General features: G+C 37.0%; 1 protein-coding gene across 2 annotated transcripts in view; it reads right to left on the bottom strand.

Annotated features, from left to right (window-relative positions):
* The window catches only part of SCFD1 (sec1 family domain containing 1), a 137516-nt gene that overhangs the window by 79627 nt on the left and 35432 nt on the right, over nucleotides 1-22457 (bottom strand). For both annotated transcript variants that reach the window (XM_061182420.1, XM_061182421.1), the window contains exons 7-10: nucleotides 21835-21924; nucleotides 19655-19710; nucleotides 18408-18493; nucleotides 15968-16067 (exon numbers count right to left, since the gene is read on the bottom strand). In XM_061182420.1, the coding sequence (XP_061038403.1) occupies nucleotides 15968-16067; nucleotides 18408-18493; nucleotides 19655-19710; nucleotides 21835-21924 (332 nt within the window). The remainder of the gene's footprint in view (nucleotides 1-15967; nucleotides 16068-18407; nucleotides 18494-19654; nucleotides 19711-21834; nucleotides 21925-22457) is intronic.

The following is a 22457-nucleotide window of genomic DNA, read 5'->3' as shown; positions in this document are numbered from 1 at the left end:
AAATTGGGAAATCAGAACATTCTGTGCTGTACTCAATCATGTTAAAGGAACTGAAGACATGGATATAGAAGACAACAGAATTAGTTTTCCCTAATTCCCTAACAATTCCCACTGATATTCACACTTTCCTGACTTAGAAAACCAGATAAGGGTGTGCCAAATCACCAGATATAAGTAAATCCCACTGGGAAAACATGGGTAAGTCTTCAGCGGTCTTGTTTTCCTTTCATGAGTTACAGCAGACCAGGAGAGGCAGACACAGCTAATATTAACAAAGTTACATTTGGGTAATATAGGTTAACACCTATTTATGCAGAGCTAAGATTTATATTCACATGAGAAAAAAAGCCAAGCAAAGTAAAAGTAACTTTTATTTTGGCAAGGAATTGCGCCAAATCTAATTAAGTCTCTAGATCTATCAGTTTACAGGAAATACTAGAAAAAAGAGAAATAATGTCAAATTGTACCCCACAAAGATACAATCAACCAAATGCAGAATGTCATATATCTTTAAGAAAATGAGTGCCTCTAAAATGTTTTTCTAATAACCTTTTAAAAGTATATATTAACTTGGAAATGACTTCCTTTTCTCTTCTTGAGTGGCAAGAACAAAATAAACTTTACTAAAGTCCTTATGTAATTAGTACAAATTCTGATTTAATATTTTAAATAATGAGGGTCAGTAGCAGAGGGCCAAAGGCACAAACAAGGGCACCTAAGATTCAAAAAAACAAAGGCCAACTAAAGGACAAGACACGGCAATGAAATAATGTCCACCCTTTGCCTAAAACTACTCATTGCAGTTGAACAATCAGATCCACAGCCCCTGCAACAAAGACACGACAAAAAGGAATCATGACTTTCTAATTACTAATTTTGCTTCTTATATCCTGAGAAAAGGAAAAGGACACTGCAAAGTTTTTCATCAGAAGAGTGTATCTCCCATGTTAAAGGACAACAATCACCTTTCTGACACACAGAGAGGCTGTGTGAATTTTCACAGCAGTTTCCAGGGCCTGATATATAAATATTATCAATGTTCTGGATTTTCAGGCAAAGATATTTAATATAAAAAGCAAGCTCCAATTTCAAGTTAAACTTGAAACTCCCATCTACAACTTTTACTCCATCTTGTGGAGGTGGAGGGTATAACTATTAAGAAGTTTGAAAGCTCGGAAGAAAACTCAAAAGCTGCAGTTTTAACAATCAACAAATAATGGCTTGCTTACAATTGGTTATGATATCTCAGTTGTAGTTTTTTCACATCTAGAAAGTGTATTAAAATTAATGAACAGGATTAACTCATTGTAAGTTGTATAGGTTGTTATATCCAATTTTCTCAGAGACTATTTTCACAAGACCTAAATATTCTAATAATACTGTTACTGAGAAAAGACGGCTTAAAGGGTAATATGGAATCTGAGAACCTCGCCTAAGAAAGAAAGTTAACTAGAGATGTGCATTGCTCTATTATTTATAACAAAAAATAAAAACAACAATAACCCAAATGTCCACAGGAATCCACTATTGTAACCTCCACGCAAGCAGGGATCATGTCTCCTTTGTTTACCTTGTAGCCCAGTGACCAGCAGTGTCTGGTACAGAGGAGGCGCTTAATAAATATTTGTTGAATTGAATTCCTTGGAAACACATGGTTTCCAACTTTTTATTCTGTGAAGTGAAGAAGATTAGAACAAAGCCCCCCAAACCCCTACCATATACTTTTACCGTCTTGTATTTTTAAAATAATATTTTAACTTCAAATAGTAGAAAATAAAAATTAGTATATCTCACAAGGATGCAAGGTCAGTTGTAAAAACTCATTTCATATTCCTTATTATTCTCATTTCACTCTGCAACAGTAAAACCCTCAAAATCAGTATTAGCCTTGTCTAGTTTTGGGGAATGTCTGCCATAACTTATGTTTCCCAATTTCTCTTCTGACAATGGGGACTCAGCATATTCCTTTACATTGCAATTACCTGTACACACATCTTATCGCCTGCACTCAAAGCATCATTTACCTTAATTTCCCCCAGGAACTCTTCAAGTTTAGGAATTAGAAAGGATCCCAGTATCTTGATGTGCTATATGGCCTCCACACACCACTGGCAGGAATGAAGAGGTGACCCCTGATCTGTATGCTCTAAGATCCTTGCTCCCACCCAACAGGCAGGGCCCCACCAACCAAATCTAATTTGAGACTATCAAAACTATCTCATCATGCCACCCCTTTTCAGATTCCATCTCTCATTCTTACTGGATTCCTGAAACCATTCTGTCTACCCTCTGGAACTCATACTCAGTCATCAGCAAAATCTCCTATTCTGAACATCTACTCTCAACTTCCACTGAACACTTTCTTGCTCTAGTTGAACACCAACTGGCTATCCCCTGTAGCCTTCTCAGACCACAACCATTTTTTTTTTTTACTTGTCACACATCTCAAACCACTGGACCCAGGATTGGGCTAGGTGTCTTCCTTGTTACTCCCAGACTCTTCACTTGTCCTCTTCCCTAAAACAACTCCAGCTTTGAAACTCCCATCATCAGCCTATAACCGTAATTCTTAATCAGCGACAATTTTGCCCCTCTCCACCCCATGGGAATATTTGACAATGAAGACATTTTGGTTGTCCAGAACTAAGGATTGCTACTGGTATCTAGAGGGTAGAGGTCAGGGATGCTGCTAAACATCCTACAATACACAGGACAGCCCCCTACAGCAAAGAATTATCAGGCCCAAAATGTCAATAATGCCAAGGTTGAGAAATCCTGGTCTGTAGTCATCCTGGTCACTAATGCCTCATACAGACCTGCAGGACACTCTTATCTCCACAACCAACTCTTCTCTTTCGATCATTCCCCAATAGGGAATACACAAACATGCTGTACTTTCTCTCATTTAAAAATCTTTTTTTGACTTCACGTCCCCTTCCAGCAGTCACCCCTTTTCTCAGCTCTCCTATACAGCAAAACTCTTTCAAGGTTTGTCTATATTCTCTCACCTATGCCTCTTCTCCCAATCTCTCTTATACCTACTTCAGTGTTTAACCCCTACACTACAGAAGCCACTCTTTTTTTTTTTTTTAACATCTTTATTAGAGTACAATTGCTTTACAATGGTGTGTCAGTTTCTGCTTTATAACAAAGTGAATCAGTTATACATATACATATGTCCCCATATCTCTTCCCTCTTGCATCTCCCTCCCTCCCACCCTCCCCATCCCACCCCTCTAGGTGGTCACAAAGCACCGAGCTGATCTCCCTGTGCTATGCGGCTGCTTCCCACTAGCTATCTATTTTACGTTTGGTAGTGTATATATGTCCATGCCACTCTCTCACTTTGTCCCAGCTTACCCTTCCCCTTCCCCGTATCCTCAAGTCCATTCTCTAGTAGGTCTGCATCTTTATTCCCGTCTTGCCCCTAGGTTCTTCTGACAATCTTTTTTTTTTTTTTTAGATTCCATATATATGTGCTAGTATATGGTATTTGTTTTTCTCTTTCTGACTTATTTCACTCTGTATGACAGTCTCTAGGTCCATCCACCTCACTACAAATAACTCAGTTTCGTTCCTTTTTATGGCTGAGTAATATTCCATTGTATATATGTGGCACATCTTATTTATCCATTCATCTGTTGATGGACACTTAGGTTGCTTCCATGTCCTGGCTATTGTAAATAGAGCTGCAATGAACATTTTGGTACATGACTCTTTCTGAATTATGGTTTTCTCAGGGTATATGCCCAGTAGTGGGATTACTGGGTCGTATGGTAGTTCTATTTTTAGTTTTTTAAGGAACCTCCATACTGTTCTCCATAGTGGCTGTATCAATTTATATTCCCAGCAACAGTGCAAAAGGGTTCCCTTTTCTCCATACCCTCTCCAGCATTTATTGTTTGTAGATTTTTTGATGATGGCCATTCTGACTGGTGTGAGATAATATCTCATTGTAGTTTTGATTTGCATTTCTCTAATGATTAATGATGTTGGGCATTCTTTCATGTGTTTGCTGACAATCTGTATATCTTCTTTGGAGAAATGTCTATTTAGCTCTTCTGCCCATTTTTGGATTGGGTTGTTTGGTTTTTTGATATTGAGCTGCATGAGTTGCTTGTAAATCTTGGAGATTAATCCTTTGTCAGTTGCTTCATTTGCAAATATTTTCTCCCATTCTGAGGGTTGTCTTTTTGTCTTGTTTATGGTTTCCTTTGCTGTGCAAAAGCTTTTAAGTTTCATTAGGTCTCATTTGTTTATTTTTGTTTTTATCTCCACTTCTCTAGGAGCTGGGTCAAAAAGGATCTTGCTGTGATTTATGTCATACAGTGTTCTGCCTATGTTTTCCTCTAAGAGTTTGATAGTGTCTGGCCTTACATTTAGGTCTTTAATCCATTTTGAGTTTATTTTTGTGTATGGTGTTAGGGAGTGTTCTAATTTCATACTTTTACATGTAGCTGTCCAGTTTTCCCAGCACCACTTATTGAAGAGGCTGTCTTTTCTCCACTGTATATGCTTGCCTCCTTTATCAAAGATAAGGTGACCATATGTGCGTGGGCTTATCTCTGTGCTTTCTATCCTGTTCCATTGATCTATATTTCTGTTTTTGTGCCAGTACCATACTGTCTTGATTACTGTAGCTTTGTAATATAGTCTGAAGTCAGGGAGCCTGATTCCTCCAGCTCCATTTTTCTTTCTCAAGGTTGCTTTGGCTATTCAGAGTCTTTTGTGTTTCCATACAAATTGTGAAATTTTTTGTTCTAGTTCTGTGAAAAATGCCATTGGTAGTTTGATAGGGATTGCATTGAATCTGTAGATTTATTTGGGGAGTAGAGTCATTTTCACAATGTTGATTCTTCCAATCCAAGAACATGGTATATCTCTCCATCTATTTGTATCATCTTTAATTTCTTTCATCAGTGTCTTATAATTTTCTGCATAAAGGTCTTTTGTCTCCTTAGGTAGGTTTATTCCTAGATATTTTATTCTTTTTGTTGCAATGTTAATGGGAGTGTTTTCTTAATTTCACTTTCCGATTTTTCATCATTAGTGTATAGGAATGCAAGAGATTTCTGTGCATTAATTTTGTATCCTGCTACCTTACCAAATTCATTGATTAGCTCTAGTAGTTTTCTGGTAGCATCTTTAGGATTCTCTATGTATAGTATCATGTCAACTGCAAACAGTGACAGCTTTACTTCTTCTTTTCCAATTTGGATTCCTTTTATTTCTTTTTCTTCTCTGATTGCTGTGGCTAAAACTTCCAAAACTATGTTGAATAATAGTGGTGAGAGTGGGCAACCTTGTCTTGTTCCTGATCTTAGTGGAAATGGTTTCAATTTTTCACCATTGAGGACGATGTTGGCTGTGGGTTTGTCATATATGGCCTTTATTATGTTGAGGAAAGTTCCCTCTATGCCTACTTTCTGGAGGGTTTTTATCATAAATAGGTGTTGAATTTTGTCAAAAGCTTTCTCTGCATCGATTGAGATGATCATATAGTTTTTCTCCTTCAATTTGTTAATATGGTGTATCACATTGATTGATTTGCGTATATTGAAGAATCCTTGCATTCCTGGGATAAACCCCACTTGATCATAGTGTATGATCCTTTTAATGTGCTGTTGGATTCTGTTTGCTAGTATTTTGTTGAGGATTTTGGCATCTATGTTCATTAGTGATATTGGCCTGTAGTTTTCTTTCTTTGTGACATCTTTGTCTGGTTTTGGTATCAGAGTGATCAGAAGCCACTCTTACCAAATTCACTAATAACCCTGACACTGCCACATGCCATGGTGACTTCTTAGTCCTCAGCATTTGTACAAGTTAATTTCTGCCTCCTGTTTGAAACATTTAATTCACTGGCTTCCAAAACAACACAGACCTAGTTCTCATACCTCACTGGCTGCTACTTCCTATATTATATTGTTCATTCCTACTCACCACGCCAATATCTAAATGGTGAAATGCCTCAGAGATCAGTTCTCAGACCTCTTCTCTCTTCTATCTATACTCACTCCCTTGGTGATCTCATCTTACCTCTTGGCTTTAAATGCCATCTATATATGAACTACTTCTAAATTTATTTCTCTAGACTAGATGTTTCACCTTAACTCCAGGCTCATATATCTAACTATCTAATGATATCTACACTTGAATATCTTAATGGGCATCTCACATTTAACATGTCCAAAACTCAACCTCTGATCTTCCCCCGAAAACTGCTTCTCCCACGTCTTTCCCATCTCAATAAAGAACATCTGTCCATTTGCAAAGGCCAAAACTTTGGAGTCATCTTTGCCTCCTCTCTCTTATATCTCACATCCAATTCATCGGTCAATCCTATACTCTACCTTCAATAGATTATTACAACCCTCACCATTTCCATCTCGGTGTAAAACACCAACATCTCTTGCTAAGATAACTGCAACTCCTAACTGGTCTCCTTGACTCTTCCCATGCCCCCAAAGAGTCTTTTTCAATATAGTAGCTAGGATGATACTCTTAAAATGTGTATCACATGTCATTCCTTTACTCAAAACTATGTGAGGTTCTCTGCTTCCCTCAAATTAAAAATCAATATCCTTACATTGGCCTTTAATGTCCTATGCTACATTGCATCCCATATTCTATTTAACTTCATCTCCTGCTACTTTTCCCTGCCTTACTTGCTCTGGCCACTTTGGCTGCCTTGCCATCTTTTAAACATATCAGGCATCCTTCTGCCTGGAATGCTATTCTCCCAAATAGCTATATAATTCACTACCTTCTCTCCATTAGATCTTTCCTCAAATGTCTCTTTTTCAGTGAGGTCTTCCCTATTTTAAAACTGCAATCCTGGGGGCAGCTTCAAGATGGCGGAAGAGTAAGACACGGAGATCACCTTCCTATGCACAGATACATCAGAAATACATCTATAGGTGGAACTGCTCCTATAAAACACCTACTGAACGCTGGCAGAAGACCTCAGACCTCCCAAAAGGCAAGAAACTCCCCATGTACCTGGGTAGGGCAAAAGAAAAAAGAAAAACCAGAGACAAAGAATAGGGATGGAACCTGCACCAGTGGGAGGGAGCTGTTGGGGAGGAAAGGTTTCCACATACTAGGAAGGCCCTTCGCGGGCAGAGACTGCGGGTGGTGGAGGGGGGAAGCTTTGGAGCCACAGAGGAGAGCGCAGCAACAGGGGTGCAGAGGGCAAAGCGGAGAGGTTCCCGCACAGAGAATCGGTGCCGACCAGCACTCACCAGCCCGAGAGGCTTGTCTGCTCACCCACCGGGGTGAGGTGGGGCTGGGAGCTGAGGCTCCAGCTTCGGAGGTCAGATCCCAGGGAGAGGACTGCGGTTGGCTGCGTGAACACAGCCTGAAGGGGGCTGGTGCGCCACGGCTAGCCAGGAGGGAGTCCAGGAAAAGGTCTGGAACGGCCGAAGAGGGAAGAAACTTTTCCTTGCCTCTTTGTTTCCTGGTGCGCGAGGAGAGGGGATTCAGAGCGCCGCCTAAACGAGCTCCAGAGACGGGCGCGAGCCGCGGCTATCAGCGCAGACCCCAGAGACGGGCATGAGACGCTAAGGCTGCTGCTGCCGCCACCAAGAAGCCTGTGTGCCAGCCCAGGTCACTGTCCACACCTCCCCTCCCAGGAGCCTCTGCAGCCCGCCACTGCCAGGGTCCCGTGATCCAGGGACAACTTCCCCGGGAGAATGCACAGCGCACCTCAGGCTGGTGCAACGTCCTGCCAGCCTCTGCCGCCGCAGGCTCGCCCCACATCCGTACCCCTACCTTCCCCCGGCCTGAGTGAGCCAGAGCCCCTGAATCAGCTGCTCCTTTAACCCCGTCCTGTCTGAGCGAAGAACAGATGCCCTCAGGCGACCTACACGCAGAGGTGGGGCCAAATCCAAAGCTGAACCCCGGGAGCTGTGTGAACAAAGAAGAGAAAGGGAAATCTCTCCCAGCAGCCTCAGGAGCAGAGGATTAAATCTCCACAATCAACGTGATGTACCCTGCATCTGTGGAATACCTGAATAGACAACGAATCATCCCAAATTGAGGAGGTGGACTTTGGGAGCAAAGATATATTATTTTTTCCCCTTTTTCTCTTTTTGTGAGTGTGTATGTGTATGCTTCTGTGTGTGATTTTGTCTGTATAGCTTTGCTTTCACCATTTGTCCTAGGGTTCTGTCGTCCGTTTTTTTGTTTTTTTTTAAATTTTTTTAATTAAAAAATTTTTTTTCGTAATAATTATTTTTTACTCTTTATTTTAATAACTTTATTTTATTTTACTTTACTTTATTTTATTTTATTCTCTTTCTTTCTTTCTTTCTATTTTTTCTCCCTTTTGTTCTGAGCCGTGTTGATGAAAAGCTCTTGGTGCTCCAGCCAGGCATCAGGGCTGTGCCTCTGAGGTGGGAGAGCCAACTTCAGGACACTGGTCCACAAGAGACCTCCCAGCTCCACATAATATGAAACGGCAAAAATCTCCGAGAGATCTCCATCTCAACGCCAAGACCCAGCTTCACTCAACGACCAGCAAACTACAGTGCTGGACACCCTATGCCGAACAACTAGCAAGACAGGAACACAGCCCCATCCATTAGCAGAGAGGCTGCTTAAAATCATAATAAGGCCACAGACACCACAAAACACACCACCAGACGTGGACCTGCCCACCAGAAAGACAAGATCCAGCCTCATCCACCAGAACACAGGCACCAGTCCCCTCCACCAGGAAGCCTACACAACCCACTGAACCAACCTTAGCCACTGGGGACAGACACCAAAAACAATGGGAACTACGAACCTGCAGCCTGCGAAAAGGAGACCCCAAACACAGTAAGTTAAGCAAAATGAGAAGACAGAAAAACACACAGCAGATGAAGGAGCAAGGTAAAAACCCGTAAGACCTAATAAATGAAGAGGAAATAGGCAGTCTACCTGAAAAAGAATTCAGAATAATGATAGTAAAGATGATCCAAAATCTTGGAAATAGAGTAGACAAAATAGAAGAAACATTTAACAAGGACCTAGAAGAACTAAACAGCAAACAAACAATGATGAACAACACAATAAATGAAATTAAAAATTCTCTAGAAGGGATCAATAGCAGAATAACTGAGGCAGAAGAACGGATAAGTGACCTGGAAGATAAAAAAGTGGAAATAACTACTGCAGAGCAGAATAAAGAAAAAAGAATGAAAAGAACTGAGGACAGTCTCAGAGACCTCTGGGACAACATTAAACGCACCAACATTCGAATTATAGGGGTCCCAGAAGAAGAAGAGAAAAAGAAAGGCACTGAGAAAATATTTGAAGAGATTTTTGTTGAAAACTTCCCTAATATGGGAAAGTAAATAGTTAATCAAGTCCAGGAAGCACAGAGAGTCCCATACAGGATAAATCCAAGGAGAAACACGCCAAGACACATATTAATCAAACTATCAAAAATTAAATACAAAGAAAAATTATTAAAAGCAGCAAGGGGAAAACAGCAAATAACATGCAAGAGAATCCCCATAAGGTTGACAGCTGATCTTTCAGCAGAAACTCTGCAAGCCAGAAGGGAGTGGCAGGACATATTTAAAGTGATGAAGGAGAAAAACCTACAACTAAGATTACTCTACCCAGCAAGGATCTCATTCAGATTTGATGGAGAAATTAAAACCTTTACAGACAAGCAAAAGCTGAGAGAGTTCAGCACCACCAAACCAGCTTTACAACAAATGCTAAAGGAACTTCTCTAGGCAGGAAACACAAGAGAAGGAAAAGACCTACAATAACAAACCCAAAACAATTAAGAAAATGGGAATAGGAACATACATATCAATAATTACCTTAAATGTAAATGGATTAAATGCTCCCATCAAAAGACACAGACTCGGGCTTCCCTGGTGGCGCAGTGGTTGAGAATCTGCCTGCTAATGCAGGGGACACGGGTTCGAGCCCTGGTCTGGGAAGATCCCACATGCCACGGAGCAACTAGGCCCGTGAGCCACAACTACTGAGCCTGCGCATCTGGAGCCTGTGCTCCGTAACAAGAGAGGCTGCGATAGTGAGAGGCCCACGCACCGCGATGAAGAGTGGCCCCCGCTTGCCACAACTAGAGAAAGCCCTCCCACAGAAACGAAGACCCAACACAGCCAAAAATAAATAAATAAATAAATAAATTTAAAAAAAGAGTATTAAAAAAAAAAGACACAGACTCGCTGAATGGATACAAAAACAAGACCCGTATATATGCTGTCTACAAGAGACCCACTTCAGACCTAGGGACACATACAGACTGAAAGTGAGGGGATGGAAAAAGATATTCCATGCAAATGGAAATCAAAAGAAAGCTGGAGTAGCAATTCTCATATCAGACAAAACAGACTTTAAAATAAAGACTATTACAAGAGACAAAGAAGGACACTATATAATGATCAAGGGATCGATCCAAGAAAAAGATATAACAATTGTAAATATTCATGCACCCACCATAGGAGCACCTCAATACATACGGCAAATACTAACAGCCATAAAAGGGGAAATCGACAGTAACACAATCATAGTAGGGGACTTTAACACCCCACTTTCACCAATGGACAGATCATCCAAAATGAAAATAAATAAGGAAACACAAGCTTTAAATGATACATTAAACAAGATGGACTTAATTGATATTTATAGGACATTCCATCCAAAAACAACAGACTACACATTCTTCTCAAGTGCTCATGGAACATTCTCCAGCATAGATCATATCATGGGTCACAAATCAAGCCTTGGTAAATTTAAGAAAATTGAAATCGTATCAAGTATCTTTTCCGACCACAACGCTATGAGACTAGATATCAATTACAGGAAAAGATCTGTAAAAAATACAAACACATGGAGGTTAAACAATACACTACTTAACAACCAAGTGATCACTGAAGAAATCAAAGAGGAAATCAAAAAATACCTAGAAACAAATAACAATGGAGACACGACGACCCAAAACCTAAGGGATGCAGCAAAAGCAGTTCTAAGAGGGAAGTTTATAGCAATACAATCCTACCTTAAGGAACAGGAAACAACTCAAATAAACAACCTAACCTTGCACCTAAAGCAATTAGAGAAAGAAGAACAAAAAAACCCCAAAGTTAGCAGAAGGAAAGAAATCATAAAGATCAGATCAGAAATAAATGAAAAAGAAATGAAGGAAACGATAGCAAAGATCAATAAAACTAAAAGCTGGTTCTTACAGAAGACAAACAAAATTGATGAACCATTAGCCAGACTCATCAAGAGAAAAAGGGAGAAGACTCAAATCAATAAAATTAGAAATGAAAAAGGAGAAGTAACAACTGACACTGCAGAAATACAAAGGATCATGAGAGATTACTACAAGCAACTCTATGCCAATAAAATGGACAACCTGGAAGAAATGGACAAATTCTTAGAAATGCGCAACCTGCCGAGACTGAACCAGGAAGAAATAGAAAATATGAACAGACCAATCACAAGCACTGAAATTGAAACTGTGATGAAAAATCTTCCAACAAACAAAAGCCCAGGACCAGACGGCTTCACAGGTGAATTCTATCAAACATTTAGAGAAGAGCTAACACCTATCCTTCTCAAACTCTTCCAAAATATAGCAGAGGGAGGAACACTCCCAAACTCATTCTACGAGGCCACCATCACCCTGATACCAAAACCAGACAACGATGTCACAAAGAAAGAAAACTACAGGCCAATATCACTGATGAACATAGATGCAAAAATCCTCAACAAAATACTAGCAAACAGAATCCAACAGCACATTACAAGGATCATACACTATGATCAAGTGGGGTTTATTCCAGGAATGCAAGGATTCTTCAATATACGCAAATCAATCAACGTGATACACCATATTAACAAATTGAAGGAGAAAAACCATATGATCATCTCAATCGATGCAGAGGAAGCTTTCGACAAAATTCAACACCCATTTATGATAAAAACCCTGCAGAAAGTAGGCATAGAGGGAACTTTCCTCAACATAATAAAGGCCATATATAACAAACCCACAGCCAACATCATCCTCAATGGTGAAAAATTGAAACCATTTCCACTAAGATCAGGAACAAGACAAGGCTGCCCACTCTCACCACTATTATTCAACGTAGTTTTGGAAGTTTTAGCCACAGCAATCAGAGAAGAAAAAGAAATAAAAGGAATCCAAATTGGAAAAGAAGAAGTAAAGCTGTCACTGCTTGCAGATGACATGATACTATACATAGAGAATCCTAAAGATGCTACCAGAAAACTACTAGAGCTAATTAATGAATTTGGTAAAGTAGCAGGATACAAAATTAATGCACAGAAATCTCTAGCATTCCTATACACTAATGATGAAAAATCTGAAAGTGAAATTAAGAAAACACTCCCATTAACATTGCAACAAAAGAAGAAAATATCCAGGAATAAACCTACCTAAGGAGACAATAGACCTGCATGCAGAAAACTATAAGACACTGATGAAAGAAATTAAAGATGATACAAATAGATGGAGAGATATACCATGTTCTTGGATTGGAAGAATCAACATTGTGAAAATGACTCTACTCCCCAAAGCAATCTACAGATTTAATGCAATCCCTTTCAAAGTATCACGGGCATTTTTCACAGAACTAGAACAAAAAATTTCACAATTTGTATGGAAACACAAAAGACCCTGAATAGCCAAAGCAATCTTGAGAACGAAAAATGGAGCTGGAGGAATCAGGCTCCTTGACTTCAGACTATATTACAAAGCTACAGTAATCAAGACAGTATGGTACTGGCACAAAAACAGAAATATAGATCAATGGAACAGGATAGAAAGCACAGAGATAAACCCACGCACATATGGTCACCTTATCTTTGATAAAGGGGGTAAGAATATACAGTGGAGGAAAGACAGCCTCTTCAATAAGTGGTGCTGGGAAAACTGGACAGCTACATGTAAAAGTATGAAATTAGAACACTCCCTAACACCATACACAAAAATAAACTCAAAATGGATTAAAGACCTAAATGTAAGGCCAGACACTATCAAACTCTTAGAGGAAAACATAGGCAGAACACTGTATGACATAAATCACAGCAAGATCCTTTGTGACCCACCTCCTAGAGAAATGGAAATAAAAATAAAAATAATCAAATGGGACCTAATGAAACTTCAAAGCTGTTGCACAGCAAAGGAAACCATAACCAAGACCAAATGACAACCCTTAGAATGGGAGAAAATATTTGCAAATGAAGCAACTGACAAAGGATTAATCTCCAAAATTTAAAAGTAGCTCATGCAGCTCAATATCAAAAAAACAAACAACTCAATCCTAAAATGGGCAGAAGATCTAAATAGACATTTCTCCAAAGAAGATATACAGATTGCCAAAAAAAACATGAAAAAATGCTCAACATCATTAATCATTAGAGAAATGCAAATCAAAACTACAATGAGGTATCATCTCACACCGGTCAGAATGGCCATCATCAAGAAATCTAGAAACAATAAATGCTGGAGAGGGTGTGGAGAAAAGGGAACCCTCTTGCACTGTTGTTGGGAATGTAAATTGATACAGCCACTATGGAGAACAGTATGGAGGTTCCTTAAAAAACTAAAAATAGAACTACCATACGACCCAGTAATCCCACTAGTGGGCATATACCCTGAGAAAACCATAATTCAGAAAGAGTCATGTACCAAAATGTTCATTGCAGCTCTATTTACAATAGCCAGGACATGGAAGCAACCTAAGTGTCCATCAACAGATGAATGGATAAAGAAGATGTGGCACATATATACAATGGAATATTACTCAGCCATAAAAAGAAACGAAATTGAGGTATTTGTAGTGAGGTGGATGGACCTAGAGTCTGTCATACAGAGTGAAGTAAGTCAGAAAGAGAAAAAGAAATACCGTATGCTAACACATATATATGGAATCTAAGGAAAAAAAAAAAAAAAGAAAAAAAATGTCATGAAGAACCTAGGGGCAAGACGGGAAGAAAGACACAGACCTACTAGAGAATGGACTTGAGGATATGTGGAGGGGGAAGGGTAAGCTGGGACAAAGTGAGAGAGTGGCATGGACATATATACACTACCAAACGTAAAATAGATAGCTAGTGGGAAGCAGCCGCATAGCACAGTGAGATCAGCTCGGTGTTTTATGACCACCTAGAGGGGTGGGATGGGGAGGGTGGGAGGGAGGGAGACGCAAGAGGGAAGAGATATGGGAACATATGTATATGTATAACTGATTCACTTTATTATAAAGCAGAAACTAACGCAGGATTGTAAAGCAATTATACTCTAATAAAGATGTTAAAAAGAAAAGAAAACAAAACAAAAAACTGCAATCCTGTTCACCATTACTTAATTTTACTTTTCTCCAGAGTATTTTTCACCTTATGAAATATTACGTATTTTATTTTATTTATTGCCTGTCTCTCCTACTAGAATGTAAGATACAGGAAGAAAGGAATATTTTCATTTGCTTTATTTATTGCTAAAACCAGGGTCTAGAATGTTCTGTCAAAGAGTAGGCACTCCAGGGCTTCCCTGGTGGCGCAGTGGTTGAGAGTCTGCCTGCCAATGCAGGGGACATGGGTTCGAGCCCTGGTCTGGGAGGATCGCTCATGCCGCGGAGCGACTAGGCCCGTGAGCCACAATTACTGAGCCTGCGCGTCTGGAGCCTGTGCTCCCAACAAGAGAGCCCGTGATAGTGAGAGGCCCGCGCACGGCAATGAAGAGTGGCCCCCGCTTGCCACAACTAGAGAAAGCCCTCGCACAGAAACGAAGACCCAACACAGCCAAAAATAAATAAATTAATTAATTAATTTAAAACAAAAAGAGTAGGCACTCCAATAGTGGTCCTTCAGCCTCTTACTGACCTATGAAAACTACTTTCCATGTTCTGTTACTGAGGGTTGGATCCAGTGTCCCTTTGATTCTTCTCACTCTCTCTACTGAATCAGAGTTGACTACTATCATTGACACTTATCCTTGAGTCCAGAATCGCAGAGGACTCCAGGATAGAGAAGTGTGCAGAACTGCCAATTTCCATCAGTAATCCTAAAATATGATTTATTAAAAGAAATACTTTACAGTTAGAGTCTGTGTTTTAAAGAAATAAACCACTAAACCAAAACCATCTATTGAATGTCTTTCATTTCCTTTCTGTATGACATTTCAGGCAATCTTTGCAATAATGATGCTATTATATACTATAATCCCTAGAGGCTTGGGCTAGGATTTAGTAAATTAGAGTGCTGGTCTTGGCAAAGCCAGTAATTTAGGTTCATATTCTTTAACTTCTGTGTCTCAATTTTTCTATCTTACAAATGGGGACTATTCTGGCCCTTTTACATAGTGTCTTATAAAGAAATTATTTGTATACATCTTTTCTTTCCATTGTCTTTGAAGATTGGGGCTGTTTTTATTTATCTGTGTATATCACATGCTATTTACAATGTTTAGTAGATCAATATATGCATGGATAAAACAGATTTTAGTTTTAAGCATGAAATTACCTATGTGGAATTACTTCAAAAAAATATGACGTAATATAAAAAATACTATTTATTTTTACCATAAAATGAGGCTTAACAGGTTCCCAGGAAAAAAAGGAGAAATTACATCTTTTCTCCCCAAGGAGAACAAATTTATTTACTTACTCAGTATGAAAAATTAAAAAAAAACCCTGCCACTCATTTTCCTCCATTCTTTTGTTCCCCATCATTCCAACAATACCACTGATTTATTCTGTAATTTAAAGACCATAAATTTGGAACTTTAAACCTCAAGGCTTCACTATTCTCCAGCATCCACATCTAGTGATACCAAATTCCATCACCTTTTTTGTTTCTATTTCTCAGCTCCATCCTTCTCATCTGTATTTCTGTAGCCATGATGTTAATTTTAAATTAAGACCATTGAATGTTACTACATTTTAGCAAGAAGTGGTAATATTTAGCCTCTTACCAGTACATCATGCACCAAGGCTTGATATGTCCAAGTATGGTGTAAAGGAGTTGCCAAATCTATGTTTCTGTCAACAAGGACTAATAAAGGCCTTTGGAAGCTGTAAATATATTAAAAAAAAATTATGTAACTCTTAATACCTGTGTATACATCTACATTCTTCTACTACTTTCAGTATATGTCATTTTCATATGAACAATAAGTATACTAATATTGACATTCCATAATACTTTGCTTTCTAAAAAATTTTCTAGTACAATCAAGTAAAGCAATGTTTTGTACTACCTAGAGCCTGTGTATGATGCTAGATTATAAGTCTTACTTAGGGAACTTTCTTAAAGGAAAAAATCTACACAAATACTTCTACAGAATAATTTTTATAGTTATCAAAGTAAGAATAAGTTGCTTTTGCTTAGATTTATATTTTACATTTTTGAATAAAAGGAAAAAAAGAAAACCCTTTGTCAGGTTCAGGGAAAACAATTACAGAGAGTAGGATCTTACGAATTTATACAAATGTTCAATAGTTTCATAAATTACAAATTCCAATTTTTTCCTGAAAACACAAATTCAAAAAAGCAGACTCAAGAGAAGAGGCTCACAAAACCCTATCCCATTATAAGATATGAAACTAAAACATTATACTATAACAGTAACTAATTATATAATTACTCACTTACCAGACATGTCATATATTGTTTAACTCCATCACTATCATTTAGATATGAAATAAACTACATTTAAAGCAAATTGAGGCACAAAGTCATCTGGTTACCACGTGTCTCCAAAAGGCATAGAGATTTCGCTTTAGAGGCACTACTGTATCAAGAGTACACGTCAATTTTCAATAGGCATTGCTATCTGATTTTATTTACTATATGTATTTTCTCCTGAAAGACCTCTGACAATTTCAGTAACTCATTACACCCTACTGGGTGTAAGACAGTGAACTCCCAACTGCATTAATTATAAGACTTGGCGATAAAAAGGTAGGAGTGGCACCCTTACCACCACCTACTATCGTTTATTATTCCAGAGCTAGGTGGAGGGCAGGGAGGATAGCCTACGGCAGGGTTTCTTAACTCAGCACTACTGACATTTGTGGCTGGATAATTTCTTATTATGGGGAGTTGTCCTGTGCAGTGTAGGATGTGTAGCAGCATCCCATAATGCACCCCACTAGATTCCAGTAGCAACTAACCAGTTGTGACGACTGACATGTCTCTAGACATTACCAAATTCTCGTTGAGAATCATTAGCTTACAATTGGATTCAAATACATTTAACAATAGTCTGACAAGGCTGCTGACCCCTAATTCAAATAATTTAGAAATGCATACAACAAACTAAAAGTAAGACAACTATATTATGATTATGTGAATACACTAAAAAAAAATTTATCTAAATACAACAGTGCCTTTATATTGGTTTCTAAGGCCTATACCAGAGCACAATAAAAAAGGAACTGTTCAGTAAGGTATGACATAGTGGTTGCTTCTGTTGAAAAAAAAATCAGATGAGAATTTGATGTCTCTGCTCTACTTAATAAGAAATATCATTATTTAGAAGAATATCTAGACCAGCAATGAAATTGCAAAACAGTTTAAAGTAACATGGGAGGTCAAACAGTTGAACAAACAATTGAAACACAATGTTAGTATCAACTGCAAATTATAGGAATAGTACATAAAACTGTAAAAGCCATCAAACTGACTTAAAATGAAGTCTATGAAAGTTTACCATAAGAGTATAATTCCTGGAAGGCAGTTATACTGAGTATCAGTTTATTTTCACAGGCTTTACTTATTAATTCACCTAAAATTAGGGATAATAATTAATTTTCCAAAATACTGTCTATTCCCCTTGAAATAATTTTCAGCCATTGGTGTGGGTTTCTTTACTGCCTCACCCCAATACTGTCCATTATTTTTAATAAACAAAAGTTAAATACACTATAATGGACAGTTTAAAAAAAATATTTCTATTCAATAATAATTGAGCAGTCAGTAACTTTGGCATTATCTACTCATGCTAGACATGGTAACAAAGACAAAAATACTTTGCCAGTATTTTAATGTAAAAATGGAAACCAGTTAATAGACAGGTAGAAATAGACATAGGCATCACAAGTTATTCAACTTACTTTTTTTCATTACCAAGAGGCTTAATGATAATTAAAAGGAAGTGGCTTCTTACTTCAAAAGCCGTATAAACAGAAAAATTTATCCTACAGATGATAAAAATGAAAAACAGAAAATTCTAACAAAAGAAGGTAAATTAAATAAAATATTCCATTTGTATTTTTAAGAATGATTTGAATCAAAACCCTGATCTAGACTTTCCAGTATAAGGGTATTCTATCATACAAGGAAAAACAACCCAAAAAACTCTACAAATGTTTCATTTTCAAGCATATAAGGTGTATTAACTAACATAATACCTGAACTGGCCAGCTCCAAGTGTGTCACCTGTAAAAAGACTGTTTCTTGCATCTCTCAGATTTTCCCGAAGTTTCTTATCTAGTTTCTGAAAAATGAAATTTTACATTAACTCTTTTTCTAAAAATATTTAATTTTATTGGAGCATAGTTGATTTACAATGTTGTGTTAGTTTCAGGTGTACAGCAAAGTGATTCAGTTATACATATACATATATTCATCTTTTTTTAGATTCTTTTCTTATATAGGTTATCACAGAATATTGAGTAGAGTTCCCTGTGCTACATTAACTCTTGAAGAACAGTTTCAGACAACTTTACATGGGGTAATACACAACGTATTCTTAATTTTGGAACTAAGAAATTTAGAATTCCTTTACAAAACAGCAATTCTCACATTTTAGCTTCTTTACTATTCAATATTATCCTAACTTGGACTTGAAAAGACCAATGCTTTTTCTATTGTGACTCAGACCTGATTTCACTAATAATCACTTTTTGTTGACTATTTTTACTTTAGGTATGGGAAACGTTTTGCAGTAATAACCCACACTCTCTCCCAAAGCATAACTTGCTGCACCGAGGAAGCTATCTCAATAGTGGTGGTTGCAAGAGGCTCCAGAATAGAAATGGAATATGTGAAAGAAACTAGCCTTCCATCTGTCAATGATTCATTTGGGCTACTAAAACTCAAAAATGTTAGTGTATCTTCCTCCATCTTTCCATACCATTTACCTTCTTTTCAGTAACTCTGTAATTTCTCTAATATCTTATTTTTTAATCTTTAAAGCAAATTATTGAATGCTCATTTTACACAGAATGTTCTACTCCAGTATTATGGGAAAGCAAAATACACTTCATCAAGTTAAAAATGATTATAATTGTTAATAAATGTTTGCTAAGTGAAGTTAAATATTAAATGATTTGGGGAATCAAATAAGTGTAAAATACTACTTAGAGAGACAAAGCTAAATAAGGAATATTTATTTGAGTAAAAAAGAAACAGGGCTGGAATAGCACATTCACATTGGAATAAATCATTTTACTTCATCACATGATCACAATGATTACTTTTTATTTTTGGTGGAATCCCAATGTTATAAAATAAAAATATTTGCCTTTGGCACTTAATATATAACCCATAACAACTGTATTAGTATACATACTTAATATTAACAAAAATACTTGAGGTATTTAGGGAAAACAACTGACACATTATTTATCCCCAATGGATATTTGCATGAACTCACCACTGCTACCATTTCTGCTGCTGTTCCTCTCGAACATCTGATTATAGGGACAGCACCTATTTTAACAACAGATGTTAGCAATGATTTCAGCTCTTAATAATTAAAATGGATACTTATAAAATACATCAGCATCAAATAATAACATACAATAGATATATACAATTTCAGGCTACAAACATAAAAGGATTTATAATCTTGAGAATAAAAGCAAGGTTTCAGAAATAGACCTTACCATTTATAAAGACAACATGAGGGAGTCAGAAAAACATGGTTTTTATACTGTGTGGGTCAATCAGTGTGACCATATTTTTTCAATGGACTGACTAAATCAGCACTTTGACTAATTTAAAAGATAATATCAATAGAAAACACATTCTTTGCATAATGTAAAATGCTCCTAAAAGTTGGCCTCAATTTATTATCAAATCAACTCATTTTAGACTTCTAAATTTCTCTCTATTATTCCAAGTTTTATTGGAGGCTGAAATCCTAAAATGAGAAAAAAAATCAAACTGCACTGAAAATCTCATAAAACAAAGAACATTGTAATATTTATATGCTGAAATTCTTACATTTTAGATTCTATACAAAGCATGCTCAGTCAGTTGTAAAAGTAAAAACGTGAAATATTAGTACGTTTTTTAAAACTTTGTTTTCTTCTGATGGCAAGCTATACATGTCTGTCCTAAGAAAATCCAAATAACATTAGAAATGTATAAAGTTAATCCTCTTGATTCAAGCACCCCAAAATAATCCCCATTAAGAATTAGATATGAATGTTTCCAGGTTATATTCTACATATAGTCTAAATAAGTGTGTGTGTGGAGTACATAAAAAACAAAAATAGGATACTTTGCATACCATCCTTATATTTGCTTTTTTTCCACTTAATTTACTGTTGATATCTTTCTATGTCAGGTTGGCAGTAATTTCAACTTTTCCTTTGAGAAAAATCACTTTCTGATACTCTACATAATAAAAGTGGCTCTAACACTTCAGTGGTCTGTACACTTCTTTTTCAATCTACCTTAACCTTGAAAATATAGTTATCATCAAGCAAAAATAACCTTAATGTCCACAATAACCCTAGCATTCAGAAAAATTCTGGAGACTGTGTGCAAAAATAGAAAGATTAATTATGTCTGTTTAATGACTAAAAGTGGTATACATGTGCGTTCTTTAACAAACAAAAAAAGACCCAACAACAACTCCATTTGAAGGTACTGAGAGCAATCGAAAGCAAGCAGAAAGTGGAGGAGGGTAAAACTCTTGAAAGAAGAGAAATACTTGAACAGTGAGAGATACTTTTAACCAGCTTTCCTCTTGAGGGTACTTTCCAGTTTGCATGGCACAGAGGAGAAAGAGCTCAAGCAGAAAACAGAAGACTCACTGAGCTGGGAAATCAAAGCCTGGAGTTCAGGGCTGGAAATTAAAGGGAAAAATCCCTGAAAGGAGGGACCTGCAAAATCTGTATGCAAATTCTCCTCAAGCTTTTGTCTATATCTTAAACTATGCATGTATCTCTCAATTTTCTCATTTGTGAAAAAGAGAGAAATTTTATTAATGTAGTGTGAGGATCATTTTAACTGAAAAGTTTTCAGTGTCTGCAAAATTAAAATTGCAATTAGAGGATTTCTAAACATATCCATTATTAGTAGTAACGAATAAAATCATACATTAGACACTAAACACAATGTAGCTGTAAGTAAATTTAGATACTCCAAAGAAATGTTTAAAATTTTGAGAATATGTTGGGTAAGTGTTTTACGTAAATTTACTGTTTTCTAGAGCCTTGGGAGTTTGCCTTAATACTTACCAGGCATATATCTCTCTAATTAGAAGTGCATTTGAAATTTTTCAAAATGAAATATTAAAAGAAAATTAGCAGGCACGTAGGTGAAGCCACCAGCAAACACTCAAACAATATATTAGGAAGTTACAATTACCAAAGACACCTAAGGCGACAACTCAAGAGAGCTGCTAAATGCTAACTTCATCAAATTATTAGAAGAATTGTGGTTTTATATAGTACAGAATGTATATTTTATCTCAACTCTGGAGAGAGGGACTGTAGAGATCTAGATAGATAATAAGGGATCATATTGCAGTGTAACAGGTTAAAATGAGCTGTTAAATAATTAATTTACTTTCAAGAAATAAACAAAGGTTTGAAAACTTACCCAGTGTAACAAAAAAGCAAAAGAGGCTGTCAACAATAGTGTCCATAACAGTTTCCATTTCCGTGTCTGTGATATCTGGTCTGTTAATGGCTAAAATGACATAGATAAAGGAGAAGAAAGCAACCAAAATTTATCCCTTATTTTTGTTAAAATTATTACTCAACACCTATCAATATTCAGTTTGATAATATTTGTAATAGTTAAAGAAGTAAAAATTTTTATGCTTTAAATTTTAAGTGAACAAGTATCCACAAAAATTATAATACTTCAAAAAAAATACCACCTCAATATCAGTAGTAGTAATGAGTAGTATCAATATTAGAGCAGTAATAAGAAGAAAAAACCCACCACATAAATTATACAAAATTTTTGCCAGAGCAAATAGGAAAATAAATATCGTCTTCCATAATTTTATTCACAAACATTAAATGGCCTCAAGAAACTACTGATCTTACTATCCAAATACTGCCAGAAAAGGACAATGTATCAATAAATCAACTACGGCAAGACCAACATCACATACATTTTCTTTGTATTATAACAAATTATATAAATTTCTTTTCTGATCTACTAGACTGTACTTAAGTGGTTCTCAAACTTCAGTGGATAGAAGAATCATTCTA

This window comes from Eubalaena glacialis, chromosome 2 (genome assembly GCF_028564815.1).
Source record: "Eubalaena glacialis isolate mEubGla1 chromosome 2, mEubGla1.1.hap2.+ XY, whole genome shotgun sequence".
Taxonomy (NCBI): domain Eukaryota; kingdom Metazoa; phylum Chordata; class Mammalia; order Artiodactyla; family Balaenidae; genus Eubalaena; species Eubalaena glacialis.
Note: the sequence above shows the minus strand (reverse complement) of the source record. Positions and strands in the feature narration are given on the sequence as shown.